The sequence below is a fragment of the Prionailurus viverrinus genome, chromosome B3, assembly GCF_022837055.1.
Source record: "Prionailurus viverrinus isolate Anna chromosome B3, UM_Priviv_1.0, whole genome shotgun sequence".
In the NCBI taxonomy this organism is placed as follows: Eukaryota; Metazoa; Chordata; class Mammalia; order Carnivora; family Felidae; genus Prionailurus; species Prionailurus viverrinus.
In genome coordinates this window covers 144594713-144616901 of record NC_062566.1, presented here as the reverse complement: position 1 = coordinate 144616901, position 22189 = coordinate 144594713, and the positions used below count along the sequence as shown (strand labels likewise).

The 22189-nt window shown below is 47.3% G+C and overlaps 1 protein-coding gene and 1 pseudogene across 1 annotated transcript; both read left to right on the top strand.

Annotated features, from left to right (window-relative positions):
* The first annotated feature begins 15771 nt into the window (after positions 1 to 15771).
* Positions 15772 to 18698, top strand: LOC125168170 (immunoglobulin heavy variable 3-74-like; annotated as a pseudogene).
* A 92-nt stretch (positions 18699 to 18790) lies between these two features.
* Positions 18791 to 21167, top strand: LOC125168480 (disintegrin and metalloproteinase domain-containing protein 21-like). Its single transcript, XM_047863644.1, is given in 2 exon segments — positions 18791 to 20063; positions 20066 to 21167. Coding segments are annotated over 2 exon segments (2220 nt in total). The 3' UTR covers positions 21013 to 21167.
* The last annotated feature ends 1022 nt before the right edge of the window (positions 21168 to 22189 follow it).

Here is a 22189-nt window from a genome sequence, read left to right as displayed (position 1 = left end):
CTATACAGACTGCACCAACTCCGCTGCTTGGACACTCTGCAGAACAATCGAAGATATACGTGATCTTCCAGAGTACTGCCACAGGGTGTCCTTCTGGGGCCCTGATGACTTCCATATGCAAGATGGAACTGCGTGCACTGAAGAGCGCTGCTGCTATCATGGACACTGCACTGACTGCAGTATGCACTGCAAAGAAACTTTGGCAGAAATTCTGAGAAAGGTGAAGATGTCTGCTATACCATAAATCACAAAGGCAGTCGACATGGACACTGCAGAAGACTGCGGGGAATTCAACGCTGAACCCTGTTCCCACACAGATGTGCCTTGTGGAAGGCTGCAGTGTAGGAATGTCACACATCTCCCTCAGCTGCAAGAGCATGTTGGATTCCATCTGTCTGAGACCCAGGGTTCTGATGTTTGGGGCTGGATTCACATCATAGCACAGGAACAACCGAGATTGGTTGAGAACTGGTACTTCCTGTGCTCCTGGAAAGTTCTGTCAGGATACCTACTCCAATGGCTTTGGGGCTCAGCTGAATTATGACTGTATCCCAGAGAAATGCAGTCACTGAGGGATGTGCAACCATAACAGGAACTGCCACTGCCACATAGGCTGGGATCCTCCATGGTGCATGAACAAGGCACTGGTAGGAGCACAGACAGTGGACCCCTCCAAGAATTCAGTCAGTCAGGCAAAGTCATGAATCCATGGTATATCTCAGAGTGGTTTTTGGTCACATTTATGCCATAATAGCTGCATTCCTCTTTGTTGTTTCTGGAAATGTCAGAACTATAAACACAGAGAAAGTTAAGGAAGAGATTTTTGGAGAAGACAATCCATAATTTAGCCTCCATGCCCTGAACAACTACAGACAATGCACTTGGTGCATCTGTAAAAATACAGTATTTAGGCGGCACTGCTGACACCCACGTTTCCAAGGGTCTGCGGGATACACAGGGGTCCTCAGGCACATCACGGCTCTGACACCAGGTCTCTCATGGCTCACCGACCAGCACTCTGAAATAAAACTTGAAAACTGCATGCTTGTGGCCTTTATGTAGTTTTTAAGCCTGTAAGAGCCCAAACTGAGCCTTAGTTTCTGGGAAGAGGACCTGAGTCACAGCTGTGTCATGAGCGGAAGTGTCTGCTTCCAGAATTAAGAGAAGTTGACACAAGCTCCTTTATTGGCAACTTCATGAGTTTTCTCCAAAACTGCGCTGTTGTGGACTGAACAGTCTCTCATTCTCCAGGTAATCTGTCTTCCCCCAGTCCCAGGTGGGTTCAGGATAATGGAGGGCTACCATCCACCCATACTGAGTGTCCCACACGGGGGTGTCTGTGGGCTGTGAGGGAAGGGGACTGGCATTAGGTTCCACCTAGCGCAAGCTGTGCCTCTCTGGAGAGCAAATTTCCAAATGTGGGAGACTGAGACCATGAGGCTGAAAGGAGCACCCCATAAATCAATCAGAAAGGTAGGCACAAGTGCCTATGGATGACTCTGGCATCCAGAGGGAGACCGGTAAATGTGAATCCCTGCTCTCTTTCTCTTGCCTACTTTTCAGTGAGTTTACCTTAGATAAGAATCTGCCTAGGGTTCCCACTTTTGTTTTCCAAGCACCTTCTAGAATAACACAGAGGTGAGCCTGTGAAAGTTAGCGAATTCACCCCCATCCGCTCCCACAAAATCCTGTACTCGCTACCCTGTTTTCTATGTCCTGATCATTGCGAATGTGGGATGGAGGCCTGCCCTTCCCTGGGTCCTTGTGCCCTCTTGTTGTGGGCTCTGTAAGTCATAAATCCTGTGCTTCCATTTCCTTTGTTGCGGGTGTACTGAAACCCCACCTTCAGTCACAAGGGGCCACACATCTCATGTACCCCAAGCGAGAGCTCAGATGCCTAGGGAGCTGCCTGTCACCCACTGTGACTTGCTGTTGCCACTTCCTTCAGCAGGTCACAGTCTACATGTTCTTAATTCAGTACAGAAGCTGAGGTCCCACAATACGTTTATCCCCAGGGATGGGATTGGGAGCCTAGCTGATGCCCCCCTACAATGCCTTAGACCTAAAAATGGCTCAGTAATTCCTCATGCTCACATCTCAGCTGCTGTGGGAAGGAGCTGGTACTTGCTGGTGGTCTGTAGCTTTGATTTGGGCTTATGCCAGGTGTTGCCAGAAACCCTCACCCTAAATTATCAGTGCCATAAAAGTTCAGACACCCTGCAGAGACCAACAAGCAGGCATCAGTCTGGGGGTACAGGGGTGTGTATTTCCTATTCACCTCAAAAGGAGGTGGACACTGAGGACAGTGTTCCTAGATAAGTGTCGAAGAAGACGCCAGCTGCTTGGTCCACTGTGTTGCAGCCAGCACCATGGTGTTGTGCTTGATTAGCCAGCCCTAGCTAGTGATGAAGGCAAATCTACAAGAAGCATCATGGCACCCATGGTGGACGACTTGGCCAAGGCAAGCTCCCCCTAGTGGCTGCAATCCTTGCTGCTGCCGCCAATGGCTCCCCACCTGTCAGGTGTTGAGTGGGACACCTCAGTGTGGAGGCCACAGAACACAACTCTGGGAAGAAATAACTTCTATCCCAGATTTTCCCTGTCACGATCCACTACACCTACATGTCCAAGGACCAGCGTGAGAGACCGAAATGGTGACAGGCACCATACCATCATGAAAATTCAAGGCTTCCTATAATCATTTGTCCAAAGGGAGGGAGACAAGGACATTGATTGGCTTTTGTGGTCTTCGTCATTGGCTCTGACCTGTTGCTTACAGCACTTGTCATGCTGCAGCTGACTGGATTGGTCCAAGACCGCCCAAGTCATCATTCACTGAAAAATTCAAAGTATCCACAGCCTGTTTACAAAGACACCCTAGAGGAGCCTCCAGACTTTTCACTCTATCAAAAGACCATGACAAACACGCCAAGGCACAGGGCAGGAGACACAGGCAAAAAAAAGGCAGAAGGCTCTGAGGAAGATGCTCCCCAAGCCCGCAGAGCCCACAGAGGTAGGAAGAAAGAAGCTCTGATTCCTGGGACTTGGATTTCTATGGCATGGCAGCACAGGCCCACTGGGAGTGGTCAAGCCCAGGTGACGCCATCCAACTCTAAGATAGAATGGGGACAATTCAAAGAGTGTGGGGTTTTTGTTTTTTGTTTTTGCCTTGTGTCATGCGCCCAGATCCTTGACCATTTCCAACCTGGAGGACAGGCCCTTGACAACACAATCTAAGGAGCTCTTCATGAAGGACCAGTCTGACCTTAAGGCTGTGCCATTACATTCACAGTGGGGGAACAGGACGACATAGGTTCCTGGCCACGTGACAAGAACCTGATCTCAGGACCCACTGTGGATACTTCCAGCGGAGGAGGGCCTGCGTCCACGCCGACCAGAACTGGTTTCGTCAGGACCCGCTGTGGAGGATTCGGGAGGACTAGGGCCTGTGTCCAAACCCAGAAGAACCCTGTCTCTACAGGACCCGCTGTGGAGGCTTGGGTTGGACTAGGGCCCACGTCCGAACCGACAAGAACCCGGTCTCCTCAGGACCCACTGTGGAGGATTCAGGGGGACCTGGCCCCGCGTCCAAACCGAGAAGAACGCGGTCTCCACAGGACCTTCTGTGGAGACTTCGGGGTGATGAGGGCCCGTGTCCACACCGACAAGAACCCAGTTTCCTCAGGACCCGCTGTGGAGACTTCGGGGAGACGAGGGCACGTGTCCACACCGACAAGAACCCGCTGTGGAGGATTCAGGAGGACCTGGGCCTGCGTCCACACAGACAAGAACCCAGTCTCTACAGGACCCGCTGTGGAGTCTTGGGGTGGACTAGGGCCCACGTCCGAACTGACAAGAGCCCGGTCTCCTCAGGATCCGTTGTGGAGACTTCGGGCGGACAAGGTCACGTGTCCACACCAACAAGAATCCGGCTTTCCAGACCCGCTATGGAGGATTCGGGAGGACCTGGACCTGCGTCCACATGGACAAGAACCCGGTCTCCTCAGGACCCGCTGAGGAGGATTCAGGAAGACGAGGGCCTGCGTCCAAACCGACAAGAACCCGGTCCCCTCAGGACCCGCTGTGGAGACTTCAGGGAGACGAGGGCCTGTGTCCACACGGACAAGAACCAGTTTCGTCAGGACACCCTGTGGAGGACTCCAGAGGAAGAGAGCCCATGTCCACACAGACAAGGACCCGGTCTCCTCAGGACCCACTGTAGAGGATTCAGAGGCACGTGGCCCCGCGTCCACACAGACAAGAACCCGGTTTTGTCAGGACCGGCTGTGGAGGATTCGGGAGGACTTGGGCCTGCGTCCACACGGACAAGAACCCGGTCTCCTCAGGACCCGCTGAGGAGGATTTGGGAAGACGAGGGCCCACGTCCAAACCGACAAGAACCCGGTCCCCTCAGGACCCGCTGTGGATACTTCGGGGAGACGAGGGCCTGTGTCCACACGGACAAGAACCAGTTTCGTCAGGACACCCTGTGGAGGACTACAGAGGAAGAGAGCCCATGTCCACACAGACAAGGACCCGGTCTCCTCAGGACCCACTGTAGAGGATACAGAGGCACGTGGCCCCGCGTCCACACAGACAAGAACCCGGTTTCATCAGGACCGGCTGTGGAGGATTCGGGAGGACCTGGGCCTGCGTCCACACTGACAAGAACCCGGTCCCCTCAGGACCCGCTGTGGAGGATTCAGGGGGACGTGGCCCTGCGTCCACACTGACAAGAACCCGATCTCCTCAGGACCCGCTGTGGAAGATTCAGGGGCACGTGGCCCCGCGTCAACACGGACAAGAACCCGGTCTCCTCAGGACCTGCTGTGGAGGATTCAGGGGCACGTGGCCCCGCGTCCACACGGACAAGAACCCAGTCTCCTCAGGACCCACTGTGGAGGATTCAGGGGAACGTGGACCTGCGTCCACACTGGGGGACGTGGCCCCGTGTCCACACAGACAAGAACCCGGTCCTCAAAGGACGGCTGTGGAGGATTCAGGGGCACGTGGCCCCGCGTTCACACGGACAAGAACCCGGTCCTCTCAGGACCCGCTGTGGAGGATTCAGGGGCACGTGGCCCCGCGTCCACACGGACAAGAACCCGGTCTCCTCAGGACCCGCTGTGGAGGATTTTGGGGGACGTGGCCCCGCGTCCACACGGACAAGAACCCGGTCCTCTCAGGACCCGCTGTGGAGGATTCAGGGGCACGTGGCCCCGCGTCCACACGGACAAGAACCCGGTCTCCTCAGGACCCGCTGTGGAGGATTCAGGGGCACGTGGCCCCGCGTCCACACGGACAAGAACCCGGTCCCCTCAGGACCCGCTGTGGAGGATTCAGGGGCACGTGGCCCCGCGTCCACACGGACAAGAACCCGGTCTCCTCAGGACCCGCTGTGGAGGATTCAGGGGCACGTGGCCCCGCGTCCACACGGACAAGAACCCGGTCCTCTCAGGACCCGCTGTGGAGGATTCAGGGGCACGTGGCCCCGCGTCCACACGGACAAGAACCCGGTCCTCTCAGGACCCGCTGTGGAGGATTCAGGGGAACGTGGCCCCGCGTCCACACGGACAAGAACCCGGTCCTCTCAGGACCCACTGTGGAGGATTCAGGGGCACGTGGCCCTGCGTCCACACGGTCAAGAACCCGGTCCTCTCAGGACCCGCTGTGGAGGATTCAGGGGCACGTGGCCCCGCGTCCACACGGACAAGAACCCGGTCTCCTCACGACCCGCTGTGGAGGATTCGGGGGACGTGGCACCGCGTCCACACGGACAAGAACCCGGTCTCCTCACGTCCCGCCAAGGGAGGAGCAAGTGAGGAGAAAGCCAGGCCCCGGGAGGAGGAGCTTCCGGAACCTGGAGGCTGAGGGCGGCGGTGTTCCCCAGACCCTGGGGGGAAAGGACCCTGCGCGGCGTCGTGCGCGGTGACACCGTGTCCCCCGCGGGGCTTACCTCACCGGCGCCGGGCGGCGGGGCCGCGCGGCCGTGTTCCTGCTCCGCGCCCACTCGGTTCCCGCCGCTTCCTCATGCGGTTCGCGGTCCAGGAGCGGGGTCCCCTGGCGGAGCTTGCACTCCCGCCGCTCTGGCCTCGCGGGTCCCTTCAGCCTCCGCGCGGGGCGGCGTGTCCCTCCCGAGTCTGCGACGGCGCCGTGGGGAGTTCGGTGCGACACCCCGGAGCTGCAGGTCGCTCCGGGCAGGACAGACGTGCTCACGGGGTCGGTTCCTCCGCGGCCAGGAGCACAGAGCCGCTCTCCGCCCCCGTGCGTCTTCCTCCGTTTCTGTCCCCAGCGCCCTGTCCTGGGACAGCAGGCCTGCCACCTCCTTGCTCAGATTTCCTCTGGGGCACGTCGTTCCTTCTGCGGCGGTTGTAAATGGCACCGTCTCCTCCTTTCTCTTTCCGACGGGTCGTCAGGAGCGTGCAGACGTGCACGTGGTGTGTGTGTGCTGATCTCCTATCCTGCGAGTGTCCTCCTTTATCCTTCCGTTGCCCTTGGAAACAACGCCGCCAGTTACGTTACCAGCAAAAGTGGGTTTATTCAGGAGTAGCGGAGAATTGCCATCCGGGCCCAGCAAGCTGTGGCAGAACCGCGGCCGGGTGGGGAGCACACGGAGAGAAACGCTGTTTCCGGAGAAGAGGAAGTTGGGAGGGTGGTTTTGAAGCGAGGTCCGCAGGAGGAAAGCAGGGCTGCAGGGCGAGCAGGCCCCTCCCGGGCCCGGCTGCAGGCGCGGTGGGTTTCCTGTAGGGGCCGCAGGGCAAGGCTCCCCCTGGCGGGGCCTGAGCCTGGGGCTTCTCTCCGCCGAGGGTTCTAATCTTGGGTCTGTAGCGGTGGGTTGTTCCGGAGCCTGACCCTGGGTGCTGGGCTCCGCCTTCCAGCCTCCCCTCCCCGCCTCCCGGGTCCACTTCGGTGAGATGTCCCTTCATTGGTTTTCGCAGTTCTAACAGCTTATTCGTGGCGTCTTGTGGACAACCGGAATTCCAAATCCCACTGCCTCCGCTGCACTCAAGACACGTGGCCACCAATTGAACCCTCCCACGTGCCTCTGGCTCACGTGCTGCCTCCTGCAGGGCCCGTGGCCTCTCCACCTGGGTGAGCTGGGTCTGCGCATGGGCCTACGTCACAGTGTTTGACCCCTCTCTTGCTTCTGTCATGCGGGGCTGATGCGCTTGTTTGGAGGAGTACCTTACTCTGTGATTTCAGACATGCAGTGAAGGTGTCACAGCAGCGCAAATACACTTTACCTGGACGCTCGTTTCTTTGCCGCGTTTGCCACTTCACATGAGATACTTTGGTGCGTTTTAACCCAAACCGGGACGCCCTCCCGAGAAACCACCACAGAACCCCAAATGAGGAAATCCCTGTGTTTCCACCTTAGAACCCAGACCACAGGCCCACTTCAAGTGTCCCCACCTGCCCCACTGTGAAATGTCTTTTCCCATTCTGATCTGGTTTCTTTTGGGGAAGTGCTCCTGAGACTTTCCCCTATCTGTGTAACCTGGGGGGATTTAAAGAGCAAGGTGGTTCCTGGGGCTCCTGGGGTCTCAGTCTGCTAAAGGCTGAGTTCACATCAGGTCGTGATCTCGAAGTTGATGGGTTCGAGCACCTGCTTCTGGCTGTGTGCTAACAGCTCAGAGCCTACAGATTGCTTGAGATTCTGTGTCTCCCTCTTGCTAACCCCTCCCCCTAGCATGACCTGTCTCTGTCTCTCTTTTTCAACAATAAATAACAAATGTTAAGGAAAAAAAAGAGCAAGGGGCGCCTGGGTGGCTCAGTCGGTTGGGCGGCCGACTTTGGCTCAGGTCATGATCTCGTGGTCCGTGAGTTCAAGCCCCGCGTGGGGCTCTGTGCTTACAGCTCAGAGCCTGGAGCCTGTTTCGGATTCTGTGTCTCCCTCTCTCTGACCCTCCCCTGTTCATGCTCTGTCTCTCTCTGTCTCAAAAATAAATAACAGTTAAAAAAAATTTTTAAAAAGAGCAAGATGGTTCCTGAGTGGCCTTTTCTGGATGGCTTCTGTCACTGAGGATGTTTTCTGCATTGACCCATGTGTGACGTGTATCAGTCCTTCATTTTTAAATTCTGATTAAACGTACATAACATAACATTTACCACATAAGTCACTTTAAGCATACAGCTGTCTGGCATTAACTGCATTCACACTGTTGTACATCCATCTCCAGAACGTTGTCATGTTCCCCGAGGGAAACTCTGTATCTCTTAAACCCTAAATCCCAATTCCCCTTTCCCCTCAGCCCCTACAGCCACATTCTACTTGGTGTCTCTGAGTATGACTTTTCTGGACACCTCACTTAAGCGGAACCATAGTGTACTTTCCTTCTGTCACTGGCTCATTTCACTCAGCATAATGACTGCCAAGTTCAGTCGGTGTGCTAGTGTGTGTCAGAACTCTCTTCCTTTTTAAGGCTGAATCATATTCCATTGTGTATATACTACATTTTGTTTATTTACTCACCTGTGAATAGTTACTTGGGTTTCTTCCATCTTTTGGCTGTTGTGAAGAAGCGGCTATGGATATGGGAAAATGAATACCTGCTCAAGGCTTTGCTTTAAATTTCCAGATGTAAGTGCAGATGTGGAGTTCTGTGATAGCTTTCTGAGAAACCAGTATTCTCTACAGCCACAACATTTTACTTTATTTCTTTGTATGACAGAATAATACTCCCTGTTTAAGGGTCTGCCCCAGGTTGTTTATCCATTCACACACCGATAGGCATTTGCATAGTTTCTACAATTTGGCTATTGTGAACAGTGCTGCTATGTATGTGCACATGCACTTTGTTTAAACAACTGTTTTCAGTTCTTTGAGATATACATCTAGGAGTAGTATTGTTGGGCCATATGGTAATTCTATGTTTTTATCTTTTTTTGGGGGGAGGGGGGGGAATTGCCAAACTATTTTACACATAGTCTCCACCATTTTACATTTCCACAAGCAAGGTTGAAGGGTTCTAATTTCTCAACATCTTTACCAACATTTGTTATTTTGTAGTTGTATTGATTAGAGCATTTTTAGTGCGTGTAAAAGGGTATCTCACTGTGGTTTAAATCTTCATTTCCATAAGGACTATTGATGTTTAATATCTTTTCAAGTGGTATTCACCATTTGTATGATTGCACTGGGGAAAGATATATCCAAATCCTTTGTCCATATTAAAAATTGGGTTGTCTTTTTCTTGATGAGTTGTAAAAACTCTTTATACATTCTGTATAACAGGCTCTTTCCAGACAAATACTGTGCAAATATTGTCTTCCATTAGGCTTTGTCTTTTCAGTTTCGGGATAGCATCTTATGGTGTACAAAGGTTTCTAATGTTGAGAAAACTAAATTTATCTACTTTTTCTTTCTTTGCTTGTGCTTTGGTGTCATCTCTAACATTGCTAAACCCAATGGTCATGAAGATTTATCTCGATATATTGCTTCCAGAGGTCATAATTTTACATTTAAACTGTTGATCCATTTTGATTTGAGTTTGTATATGGTGTGAGGTATGGATGCAGTTTCATTCCTCTGCACATGGATAGCCAGCTGTCTAGCACCCTTTATTAAAAAGACCATTTGTTCCCCAATGTCATGTTGTCTGCTCTTGTCAAAATTCAGTTGACCAAAGATGAAGGGGCTTATTTCTGGGTTCTCCATTAAATCTCACTGGCCTGTATGTATCTTTATTTTTGTAATGTTTATTTTTGAGACAGAGAACACGCGAGGCCCAGAAAGGGAGAGTTAGGAAACTGATTGGTGTGCAAAGGAAAGGGTTTGGATAGACCTGAGAATGATACATTTCTTTGACCTGTGGTTACTCGGTTGTCCTGTAACTTGATTATGTTCATCTAAACTCATAGAATCTTATAATAAACATGGTCATTTACCATACTTAAGTTACTTCCATAAATATCTCATTACTTTGAATATTAGATAAAATTTTATAAAATTATTTCTATAAATACTTATGTCTTCACACTGTGTATTGTGTTCCTTCTTAGCTTGGTGGTTTTCTGATGACCATATAGAGTAGATAGATAGGATGGACCAGTTGTGTAGGGGGACAGATTTAGTTCAGTTCATGAAAGTGACCATTTCTAATTCAACACTGTGGGGTCAAGGGGCTGAGATGGGGTGCAAAATAATAACATCATGGGAATGAACTGAAGGCTATTGTGGAGAGAGTCTGTCATGTTTTATCTATACAGTTCTTTCCTCAATGTGAAGTATTATTAGGAGACTTGCCAACCTAACAAACTGTTGTTAAATCCACAGGAAATTAATTGAAGAGTCCAGAAGGAAGCTGGCAGGTGGTGGATGCAGGTATGGAGTCTGGTGGGCAGAAGCCTGGTGGTTGAGCAAGGGCCTGGAAGGAGCTGTAAATGTTAGGCTAGAGGGATGATGGTCCAGATCCAGGAAAGCGCTCTTGTCCCTGCACATCCCAGAGCTCAGGATATCCTGGGAAGGGAGACCCTGGGAACAAATGGGAATGGAAGCCAAAGCCCGAGAGGGAGGAGGAATCTACAAGCAGGCATGTGCTACCCTATGTGGAAGCTGTATTCAGAAAATATTGAAGTCATAATTATTTCTTTTGTATATCTAAAGTTGGTGTCAAATATTCTTTTCCGTATGAAATTATGGTCTTTTAAAAAATATTGCCAATAGTGGGTAATTTCATTCAAATACATTCATAATGATGTGACTCCTCTATAATGACTTTAATATAACATAAAAGTATCTATTATCTATCTATCATCTATCTACCCTCTATCATCCATCACCTATCCACTTATCATCTATCTAGTATCTAGCATTCTTATCTCTATTTGAAGTCTATTCAGCTAACTCAGCATTTATCCTCTTGGCACATGCCTTCAGGACTATGAACACATTTTCTACAATTTCTTTAGGCTCCGGACTTTTAGATTCCAATGATGTCCAGGTGAGCCAATCCATTTTCATTAATGTGGTTGTTTTAGTGCCCAACTGGTGAGTGCCTTGCACACTCTGCACCTCACTAGCAGCATCTTGGGGTTCTCCATCTCAACCAGTAATTTCTGGTGGAATTGGATCCACTGACACCAGCAGAGTAGATGCAGTGGATGGTTCACATACTATCATATAGTTCACATACTGTCATATATTCTATATCACATACTAGGGTCCAGACCACAAGATCCACATGTCCATCAGTTAGGCAGTTTGTTAGGCAAGAGGAAGAGGGATAAAGCAGGTGCTGGCCACACCCTTGGAGGTTCCCCCAGGATTAACAGCCACACAATCAGAACCGCCTCTAAGGGTGAACAGGACAGGATAGGTCTAGCCACAGAGCTGGCTCAAACACCACAAAGGACTTCTGAGAGCTGAGCATCGGCCCAAAAATTGCAATTTGCCCTTAGGTTACCTAAAAGTCACAAGGGGGCATTCAGGACAGCAGAGGTAACTGACATTTCCTGGGGTGCTCAGGTTACCAGGGGGAGCTGAGGACACCAGGGTCACTCAGTTCTGCATGGAGCACTCAGACCTCCAGGGGGATGCTCAGGTCTCCATGGGACATTGAGGTCACTAGTTGCCACTCAGTTCACCTGGGGGCACTCAGATCATCAGGAACACACAGGACACCAGGAGCCACGTAGGTAACCTGAAGGTTCACAGGTCTCCAGGGAGCACCCAAGATCTCAGAATTCATATCCAGAACCAGTGTTTCAGGGTCAGGTTTCCTGTGAAGCATCTTTCTCATCATGCCCTGCAAGCTTCATCCTGACCAGTAAACAGTATACACTGTTTCCTAAACCATTTATAAACACAGATATATTCTAACATTTAGAGTGAACAGTCATATAGTAGTGCCGACCTTGACAGAGACCAAGCTTGGGGATAAATCAACTCATATACAGACGTGTGCCTCACAAGTACACGGGCCACCATTTAAAATAGATGTAAGTGATTTCCAAACAGAGGAGACTGACTCATTCAAGTGATCTAAATTTAATATATTTGAGCAGCTCCTCTCTCCTTTTATTTTCCTTAAGGTTTTCCTTTGATGCCCATGAAGAGAGACCATGAGTAAAGACCCTTGTGGTTGTCGCACCCCACAGCTTCTTCATCAACTCCACGACTTTCTCTCAAGGATTCTCAGTATATACACGTTCCTGTGAGAGAAAAGAGTAGTTTCTACCCTTAACTCTTTTTGTTCTCCATCCAGTTCAGGAAGCCAGAGACAACCAGTGGGGAGGCACACTGAGTCGAGTCTTACAAAACTTACAAAACGGTCAGCCAGGGGTCCATTCTACTGAAGTAGTTAAGGAATCATCCACTAGATCCACCTGTCTCTGCACCTGCCTCTCCACAGAACATGAGTCCCAGACCTTCCTCACACTCAGCTGGACATGAAGTGAACTGTATGGGAGCAGATTAGGAACTCAGTTTAGTGGGATATTTCACCGCAGTTTTCCATAGTAGCTACACCATGTTGCACTCCCATCAAGTGAATTCTACGATTGCCTGTTCTCCACATCCTCAGCAACACTTGAGATGTTCTCATTGTGTTTGCCATATTTTATAATAGCCTTGCTATCAGTTGTGAGCTGATATCTCAGTGGATCGAGGGTGGAATACTCTGATGATTAGTGATGATGAACATCAATTCATATGCTGGATGGATATTTTTTCAACCTTAATAGCAAAATAGATATTTACATGTTTGACTCAAATTTTAATCAGGTGATGTGTTTATTGTTATGATTATAATTGTGATTTTTGCTATTGATGTTAACGAGTCCCTCCTGTATTTTGGATATTAACTCCTTTTCAATATTTTTAATGTAATGTCTCCCATTTCATAGACTGCCTTCTCACCCTGCTACTGTTTGATTTGCCCCCTTTCTAGTTTGATGCAGTCCCCCTTGTCTGCCTTGGTTCTCTGTGATTTTGCTTTTGTATAAAATAAATCATTGTCAAGTGAATATCATGATGTTTATCCTGTGTGTTTTCTTTGAAGGCATTTTTGGTCAGTGGTTCTGCTTAATCTTTAATCCATTTTGAGATTTTTTTGTGTTAACATATATGTATGATGCAAGATTACAGCCAAATGTCATTATTTTGCATGTGTATATCAACACCATTTTTTAATGTTTCTTTTATTTATGAGGGAGAGAGACAGATCATGATCAGGGGAGGCACAGGGATAGAGGCAGACACAGAATCCAGGCTCTGAGCTGTCAGCACAGAGCCTGATGTGAGGCTCAAACCCACAAATCATGACAATACGTGACTGGAAGTTGGATGCTTAGCTGACTAGCCACCCAGGCACCCCTAGTCAACACCATGTTTAAGAGCCATGATCCTTTCCCCACTGCGCATTGTTGGAAATCTCATGGATGATTTGCTGACTGCATCTGCACAATTCTACATCTTGGCTCCGTAATGAGCTCCACTGGTCTATATGTCTCATTTCATGCCAGCAATACACTGTTGGAGTTAATGTATCTCTGCAATATATTTAGAAGGAAGTGTTCTCCTTCCAGGTTCTCTCCTCTTCATGATTTTTTTTTTACTTCCATGTGTTTTGTGGTTACATATGAATTATATATTTTTCAGATTCCTTTAAAAAAAGGCATTGGTTTTTTCATTGAGATAAAAACATAAATACGAAATTAACATAAAAAGATACAGCAGAGAAAAAAAGACTATCACAAATACAGAAAACAAATCAACTTCATTAAAATTTGAATTTGGAAAGATAAGTGAAATTTAAAAAAACATAGGTAGCCTAGGCAAATAGGTAAGATTCAAACAAATGGAATCAAAACTGAAAAGGAGACATGCCTGAAATAAACACATGAAAAGGATCATAAATGAAAAACTTAGATATTTATAAGTCAACAATTAGATCACCAAGAACAAATTACACATTTTCTAGCATTATTTAATCCACCAAGACTCTTTCATGCAAAATACAAAAGGAACAAAACAAAACTTCGTAAGAAGATATCCTTAATATAAACCCTTCACCCTCCAAATCAAACAAGGTGTTATTAAAATTCTACAATATTTAAAGAATAATTAATGCCAATACTTCTCAAACTATTACAAATTGCTGATGAAAAAGACCACTCCCAGATGCACTTTATGAGGACACCTTTACTCTCACAACAAAGCCAGAGAAACACACCACAAGAAGGGAAACTACAGGCCAGTGTCTCAGATACACATACATGCAAAATTCCTTGATTAAGTCCGAGCCTACTGAATTCAACAGCACACTGAAAGGATCATACATGATAATCCAGTGTGATGCATCCCTGAGATGCAAGTTTCCTTCAATATACACAAATACAAAAATGTGATGTCCTCCATTAGCAGAGGGAATGATTGAATCAAAGCCACCCTTAATTTATTCATAAAATCATTAGAGAAAGTTTTTTCATGAACAAAAAACACATGTTCATCATTTAAAAATAACTCAATTAAAAAGGAGAAGGAAATTACCTCCACATGATCATGGCCACTATGAAAGCCCACACCTGACAGCATATTGAACATAACATACTAAAACCATTCCTGCCACATCAGGAGCCAGGCAATGATGGTCCTCCCAATAGAAGTATTCCACATGATAACGTGAAGAATAACTATGCTGCCTCAAACCATATCATCGTGTCACAGTCCTTATTTGGATGAAAGTCACGGGAGAAACAGCCAGTCCAAGGACACTCAGACCCTCCTTTTTCCCTTGACAGCAGGATATAAATCTCCCTTGGGAAACTCACCTTCCCTGTACCAGGAGGGGAGAACCATCCTTAGCACCAGAATAAGGAACTCAGGGACAAGAAGGTTGTGCAAACAAACCTAGTTACCTGACTAATTAAATATCCAAAAACCACACCTTTGCCTTGACTCTTGCCAAATCCAATGTTTTGTCTGAAAGGCACAAGTGCCACCTGCTTTGTTCATTCTCTGGGTGTCATATTATTAGGAAGCCCAGGCACTTGCAAAATGAAATTTATTCTCCCCTTTAGATCAGTCTTATTTCAATTGAATCCTTCCACTGGGTGAAAGCCCAGAAGAAAAGAAGGGAAAGGCATTCTTCTCCTACAACTGGAAGAATTACCCACAAACTTTGGCAATAAAAAGAAATAAAAGACATTTAAATCAGTAAGGAGGAAGGACAATTACTTGTTTGCAGATGACATGATCTTAAACATAACAAAACCCTAGAGATACCACAAAAAATATTAGAACCAGTTTTTGAAAATGAGGAAAAGTACAGGATGCACAATGAGCACAATGGACAAAGAAAATAAATAAAAATAAACCACCTATGATTCTACACACAAGCATGGAAATATATGCAAAACAAATAACAAATTATACAACTGAAAATGGCACGGAATAAAGTACTTGGGATTAAAGTTCATAAAGTATGTAAAATAATTGTAGAGCGAAAATGACCTTTGTTGATGAAAGACATGTAAAAATGCACAAGTTCCGCAAATATACCTGTGCTCACGGATTAGAATTATTCATATTGTCACAGCACCATCCACACAAACTAATGTAGAAGTTCATCCCTAAACCTGCCATTCACTTTTAAAGAATCAAATCTAAGTCTGCAGTGTGATATATATGTAAGAGGACATGCAAATAGGGCCCTCTCTGTGCTGATAAAACCAGCCTAGCACCAACCTTGCAACTGGGAGGGGAGCCCCAGCTCCAGGGGTCCCAGGTGTTCCCATTCTGTGATAAGGACAGAACACAGACACCTCATCATGGAGTATATGCTTGGCTTGGTTGTGCTTGTTGCTCTTTTAAAAGGTAATTCATGGTGAACGAGAGACACTGAGTATGAGAGTGGATATGAGTGAGAACCAGTGGATGTGTGACAGTTTCCTGACCAAGATGTCTTGCGTCTGCAGGTGTCCAGTGTGACGTGCAGCTGGTGGAGTCTGGGAGAGACCTGGTGAAGCCTGGGGGTCCCTGAGACTCATCGGTGTAGCCTCTGGATTCACCTTCAGTAGCTATGACATGAACTGGGTCCGCCAGGCTCCAGGGAAGGGGCTGCAGTGGGTCTCACGGATTAATACTGATGGAAGTGGCACATACTACGCAGATTCCGTGAAGGGTCGATTCACCATCTCCAGAGACAACGCCAAGAACACGCTGTATCTGCAGATGAACCTGAGGGCCGAAGACATGGCCACATATTACTGTGCAAGAGACAGGGTGAGAGGACCTGGCTGGGAGTCCACACGCAAACCTCCCTGCAGGAGGGGATCAGCACCACCGGGAGGCGCACACTATGCACAATTCGGCTTTGTGTTACCAGGAGCAGGTACAGATGGAGGTTACAGGCAGGTTTCCAGTCAGGGTCTGGGGCTTCCTCTCCACACAGCAGTTTCTCCAGGGAGCCTCTCTCGACACAGGATTCTGTGCTTACCTATTAACTCTCTGAATTAGATACCTGTTGTCATAGGAAAACTGCACTAACATGCACAAAAGACACAGTTGTTTGCATTGCTTACTCCTGTCCCTCAACATGAGTGAATTACAGATTTTCTGAGGCACAACAGCTGAACCATTAGAGGAGTCCCAGATGCACTCCCTGTGCAGCCAGGACCACAGGATCCCACAGCTCCCCATTATCTTACCCATCACTTGTCCCAATCAAACAACGTGAGACTCCCCTCCTGCCACTTGCTACTCAAGACGTTAAATGAGCTAAAGCTTTATTCAATTCCTCTAAAGAAGAGATAAATCATCTCCATGTATTAGTCTGGATTCTCCTGAGGAACAGAACCCAAAGCACATTGGTTTCCATGTCTAAAGAGGTTGGGAAGTCCCCTGATCTACTGTCACAAGCTGGAGATCCAGGAAAACCAGTGGTGTAATATGTCTGATTCTGAACGAGGGTCTAGTCTCAGAACGTAGAGATCTGATGATATAACTCTCATAACAAGGGCCAGAGGGGACCACTGTTCCAGTTCAAACAAGCACATGGGAAGTAAAAATGAGGGAATTCTTCCTCCCTCTGCATCAGATTCTATTCAGAACCTTAATGGAATGGGTGATGCCCAGACAGGAACCATGGAAGGAAATGCCAGTCTCTTCTGGAAACACATCACAGACATCCACAGAAACAGTGGTGAATCTGGGCACCCATGACTCAGTCAAGATAACCCATAAAGTTAATAATGACAAGTCAACTTCCTGAAAATGTGGAGTTCAAAGACTGAAGACTTGAATTTAAATTAAAAATAAAAGAAGAAAATTAAATACATACATATATGAACTATTGGGACTACCTCAAAATAGCACGTGTCTGCACAGTGAGGGAAACAATCAACAAAACTAAAAGGCAACCTATGGAATGGAAGAAGATTTTGTAAATGACATATCCTCAGGGTTACTATTCAAACTATGCAAATGTTTTTAAATTATGTTCACATTATCAGTAGAAAGTGTCCATGCCGTTCAGCATACTGTCATGTGAGAAGCAAAATTCGTGTCTTCCACTTTTTTTGTGTGTTAGAATCTCACTGAACATGAGACCAACACTCCTCACAAAACTTGAACCATACAGTACAGTACTGTTAATTACAGGGGTAATGTTGTGGAGACCCCTCTAGAACTTAATCATCTTGCATAACAGAAAATCATAGCCCTTGAGATCTACTCCTCATTGCCCCACCCTGTCAGCCCCTGACAACTGCCATTCCACTCTCCATTTTATTGTTATCAAATCCCAAATTCAGCTGAGTATTTCTGGAAAGGTCAATGTTCAAAGATTTAGTTTTGGTGGGAAAAGAAGTTGAGCTTTATTTAGGAGGCCAGCACCCGGAGAAAAGTCAGACTCTTCTCCAAAAGCCAACTCTGAGGGTTTCTGCCCAACCCAGGGGATTTTAAAGGACTAGACGGTACTTAAACAAGGGAGTTCCATGGTGGATACCATTTTCGATCATGTGCAGCCTCCATGGTGCAAGCTGTCAACGTAACCTCAACTCCCCTGCATCTATCTCCACCTGAGGAGAGAAACTCACAGGCATGGGAGAAGACTGCCAGAGGCCAGGAAAGAACCACAATAAGGGATTAGAGAGGAAATCCCCTGGGGTTCACACATGTTCAGCTTTACTTTCTGTTCTCACCAGATGGCATAAGAAAAAAAACTAAAATACAACCTTGTACTTCACCAATCATGACACAGAATACTGTGAAATGTTTCCTCAGTAAACTCAGAGGAAGCTTCAAAGAAACAACCAAAAGGATCAAATGGCTTGCAAACTAATAGCCAACCAGAATAAGACATATAAAATTACAAAGCGATGTTTTTCAATACGTACAAAGGTAAAATTGACAGTCTACCTCCATATCCCATGGAAGTAGGAAGCATTGGTCTCCATAATGAGGAAAAGCAGTCATCCAGAGAAAGTGACCCAGCAACACCACAGGACGTGGAATTGGTAGAGAAGTTCATTGTGTTATAATTGCATATCCCGTATCCAAGTAGAAGGAGAAAAGATGGAATGTGTTGAATAGAGCCGTGTTTCTCGGTCCGATTCCCTACCCATGTCCATGTGAGCACTGTTGACCATGGCCCACCTGACTCTCCACATCCACCCCAGGTGAACTGATGAGCAGGGTCACCCAATGCCACACCCTGTGACTGTTACCTAACCCCACAGGTGGCCCCGAGGTGTAGGGTGCTGGCCACCCGGTCCAGCCCTCTGTTCTGTCTGATGGTCTAGACCTGGCTTTGCTGAGGATCCTCCATTTATCCATTCTCACTGGCAGATGTCCCTGAGCAGGGGCATGAGGCTGGCAGAGGACCAGGTCACCCTGAGGGCACCTCTCTTGCTGTTTGTGCTCTGGGCATTGCTGGCTCCTGTCCAAGGTTCTCAAGGTCGTCCCTCATGGCGCTACATCTCTTCTGAGGTGGTAATTCCCAAGAAGGAGTTGCACCACGGCAAGGGTGTTCAGATGCCTGGCTGGCTGTCCTATAGCCTGCATTTTGGGGGCAAGAGCCATGTTATCCACATGAGGCACAAGAAACTCTTTTGGTCCAGACAATTGCTGATGATAACTCAGGATGATCAGGGAGCCTTGCAGATGGACTACCCCTCCATACCTCCAGACTGTTACTACCTCGGCTACCTGGAGGAGATTCCTCTTTCCATGGTCACCATGGACACGTGCTATGGGGGCCTTGAAGGTATCATGAAGTTGGATGACCTTGCCTATGAAATCAGACCCCTCAGCGATTCCCAACTGTTTGAACACCTTGTTTCTCAGATAGTGGCAGACGCCAATGCAATGGGACCTACTTATAACGTGGGATATAAGGAGGATAGGAACCCCCTGTTCTCTCAAGCAAATATCAGTGCAGCCCCCAGGATCTCTAGTAAGTTGTATTCATCCCATCACGGAATTTTGAAAGGACTTCTCGGTTCCAAAACAATGTATAGTGTGTTCAACAACGTGTCAAAATGTGCCCGATTCCTCATAAGGCTTGTTAGTTTGACTGACTCAATGCTTCAAGGTATTGATGTAAGGCACTATATTTCCTCCATGGTCATTTATAATCTGGAAGATCCAGTTGTCTTGAACAATTTTCAGGTGCCAGGGAGTCCGATTCATATCTACTTTCAAAGACACTTGTTTGTTGCTTTTAAACCACATACAGCTTTACTTATGAACAAAGATGCACCACATGAACTTCAGTTTCAGCCAGCCACGTATGCGGTATGCAGATCAAAATCCATCATCTCGCTTGCTTCTCTAGGCAGACATTTTTTATTGTTGTCTGTGTTAGTAGCCCAAAAAATTGCAAAATCTATTGGTATTTTTTATGACAATAAGTTTTGTGCATGCCAGAGGAGGTCTACCTGCATTATGAATCAATACCCTATTATAACAGATTCTTTCAGTAACTGTTCCTTCGTTCATATGCAGCATGTAGTGGTGAATAATTTTTGTGAGTGCATATTTGACTCAGGACTTTCCTATTTCAATAAAAGCCTGACTCACGATCATTGTGGAAACTATGTAGTGGAGCCAGGTGAGCAGTGTACTGTGGCTCCTTCAAGCAGTCCTACAACAATCCCTGTTGTACGAGTGATTGTATTCTAACCCCTGGTAGCAAATGAAATACGGGCAGATGCTGTACAAACTGCACCTATTCCGATGCTGGAACACTCTTCAGGCCAATCCAAAATATATGTGATCTTCCAGAATACTGCCGTGGGGTGTCCGTGGAGTGCCCTGATGACTTCTATATGCAAGATGGAACCCCGTGCACTGAAGAGGGCTACTGCTATCATGGAAACTGCACTGACCGCACTATGCACTGCCAAGAAATCTTTGGCAGAAATGCTGTGAAGGCTGAAAATGTCTGCTATACCATAAATCAAAAAGGCAGCCGATATGGACACTGCAGAAGAGACCCAGGGGTATTCAAATCTAAACCCTGTTGCCCCACAGACATGCAGTGTGGAAGGCTGCAGTGTAGTAACATCACCCATCTCCCTCAGCTGCAACAGCATGTTGGATTTCATCAGTCTGAGATCTCAGGGTTCTGGTGTTTTGGGCTGGATTCGCATCGTAGCACAGGAACAACCGATATTGGTCATGTGAGAACCGGTACCCCCTGTGCTCCTGGAAAGTTCTGTCAGGATACCTACTGCAATGGCAGTGTGGCTCAGCTGAACTATGACTGTATCCCAGAGAAATGCAGTCACAGAGGGATATGCAACAATAACAGGAACTGCCATTGCCAAGTAGGCTGGGATCCTCCACGGTGCACTGAATGAGGCACTGGTGGGAGCACAGACAGTGGACCCCCTCCAAGAAGAATGCGGTCAGTCAGGCAAAGTCGTGAATCCGTGGTATATCTCAGAGTGATCTTTGCTAGAATCTATGTCTTAATTGCTGCAATCCTCTTTGGTGTTGCCGGGAATGTCAGAACTATCAACAAACAGAAAGTTACGGAAGAGACTGTTGATCAAGACAATGCATAATTCAGCCTCCAGACCCTTAAACAACTATAGACAATCCACGTGGCTCATCTGTGAAAATAATCAGGCGGCACAGCTAACATCCACGTTTCCAGGGGTCTGCGGGAGACACAGGGGTCCACAGGCACATCATGGAACTGACACCAGGTCTCTGATGCGTCACTGAGCAGAACTCTGAAATAAAATTGACAACTGCATGGTTGTGGCCTCTATGTATTTTGGTAAGCCTGTAAGAGCCCAAACGGTGCCTAAGACTCTGTGCAGAAGACCTGAGTCAGCAGCTGTGTCTTGGGCTGAGGTTTCTGGTTCCAGAAATAAGAGAAGTTGCCACAAGCTCCTTTAGGGACAAATTCATGAATTTTCCCCAAAACTGTGCTCTTGCACACTGAGCTTTGTCTCATTCTTCAGGTGACCTCTCATTTCCTGGTCCCAATATGGGTTCAGGGTGATGGAAGGCTACCACCCACCCATACTGCCTGTCCCACACTGGGGTGTCTGTGGGCTGGAAGGGAAAGGGACATGGATTCGATCCCAGCCAGTGCAAGCTGTGCCTTCCTGGAGAGCAAATTTCCGAATGTGGGAGACTGAGACTATGAGGCTGAAAGTAGCCCCCAGTGAAATCAATCAGAAAAGTAGGCACAAGTGCCTATGGATGTCTCTGGCATTCCGAGGGAGCCCGATGAATATGAACCCCTTTTCTCCTTCTTTTCTCTATTTTTCAGTGAATTCATCCTTAGATGAGGGTCTGCCTAGGATTTCCACTTTGGTTCTCCCAAGAACCTTCTAGAAATCCTGCAGAGTTGAGCCTGTGGGAAGTTAGGGACCCTTTTTCTAAATACTTTTTACTATTTTTACAGTTGTCTAGAATATATTTTAAATCATAATAGTGATATTAAAGTCTGTTTATTTTCTTCTGAATTAAAAATACACAACTTTTTAATAGTAATTGATTAGGAAATTTTCAGAACTAAATAGTAACTGTTTCAGAAATTACTTTGGAATAAGAATTTATCCCATAATTCACCAATAGATGTAAAACACATGAAGCACATAACAGGATTTTCACTTCAGTTCATACCTAGAATCCTTTTGTTGGTGCAGATAGTCTTGTAAGTTGTACCAATGTGTGCCCATGCATGCACTTTGTCTCAAAGACACATGGTTACACAAAGTATTAGAC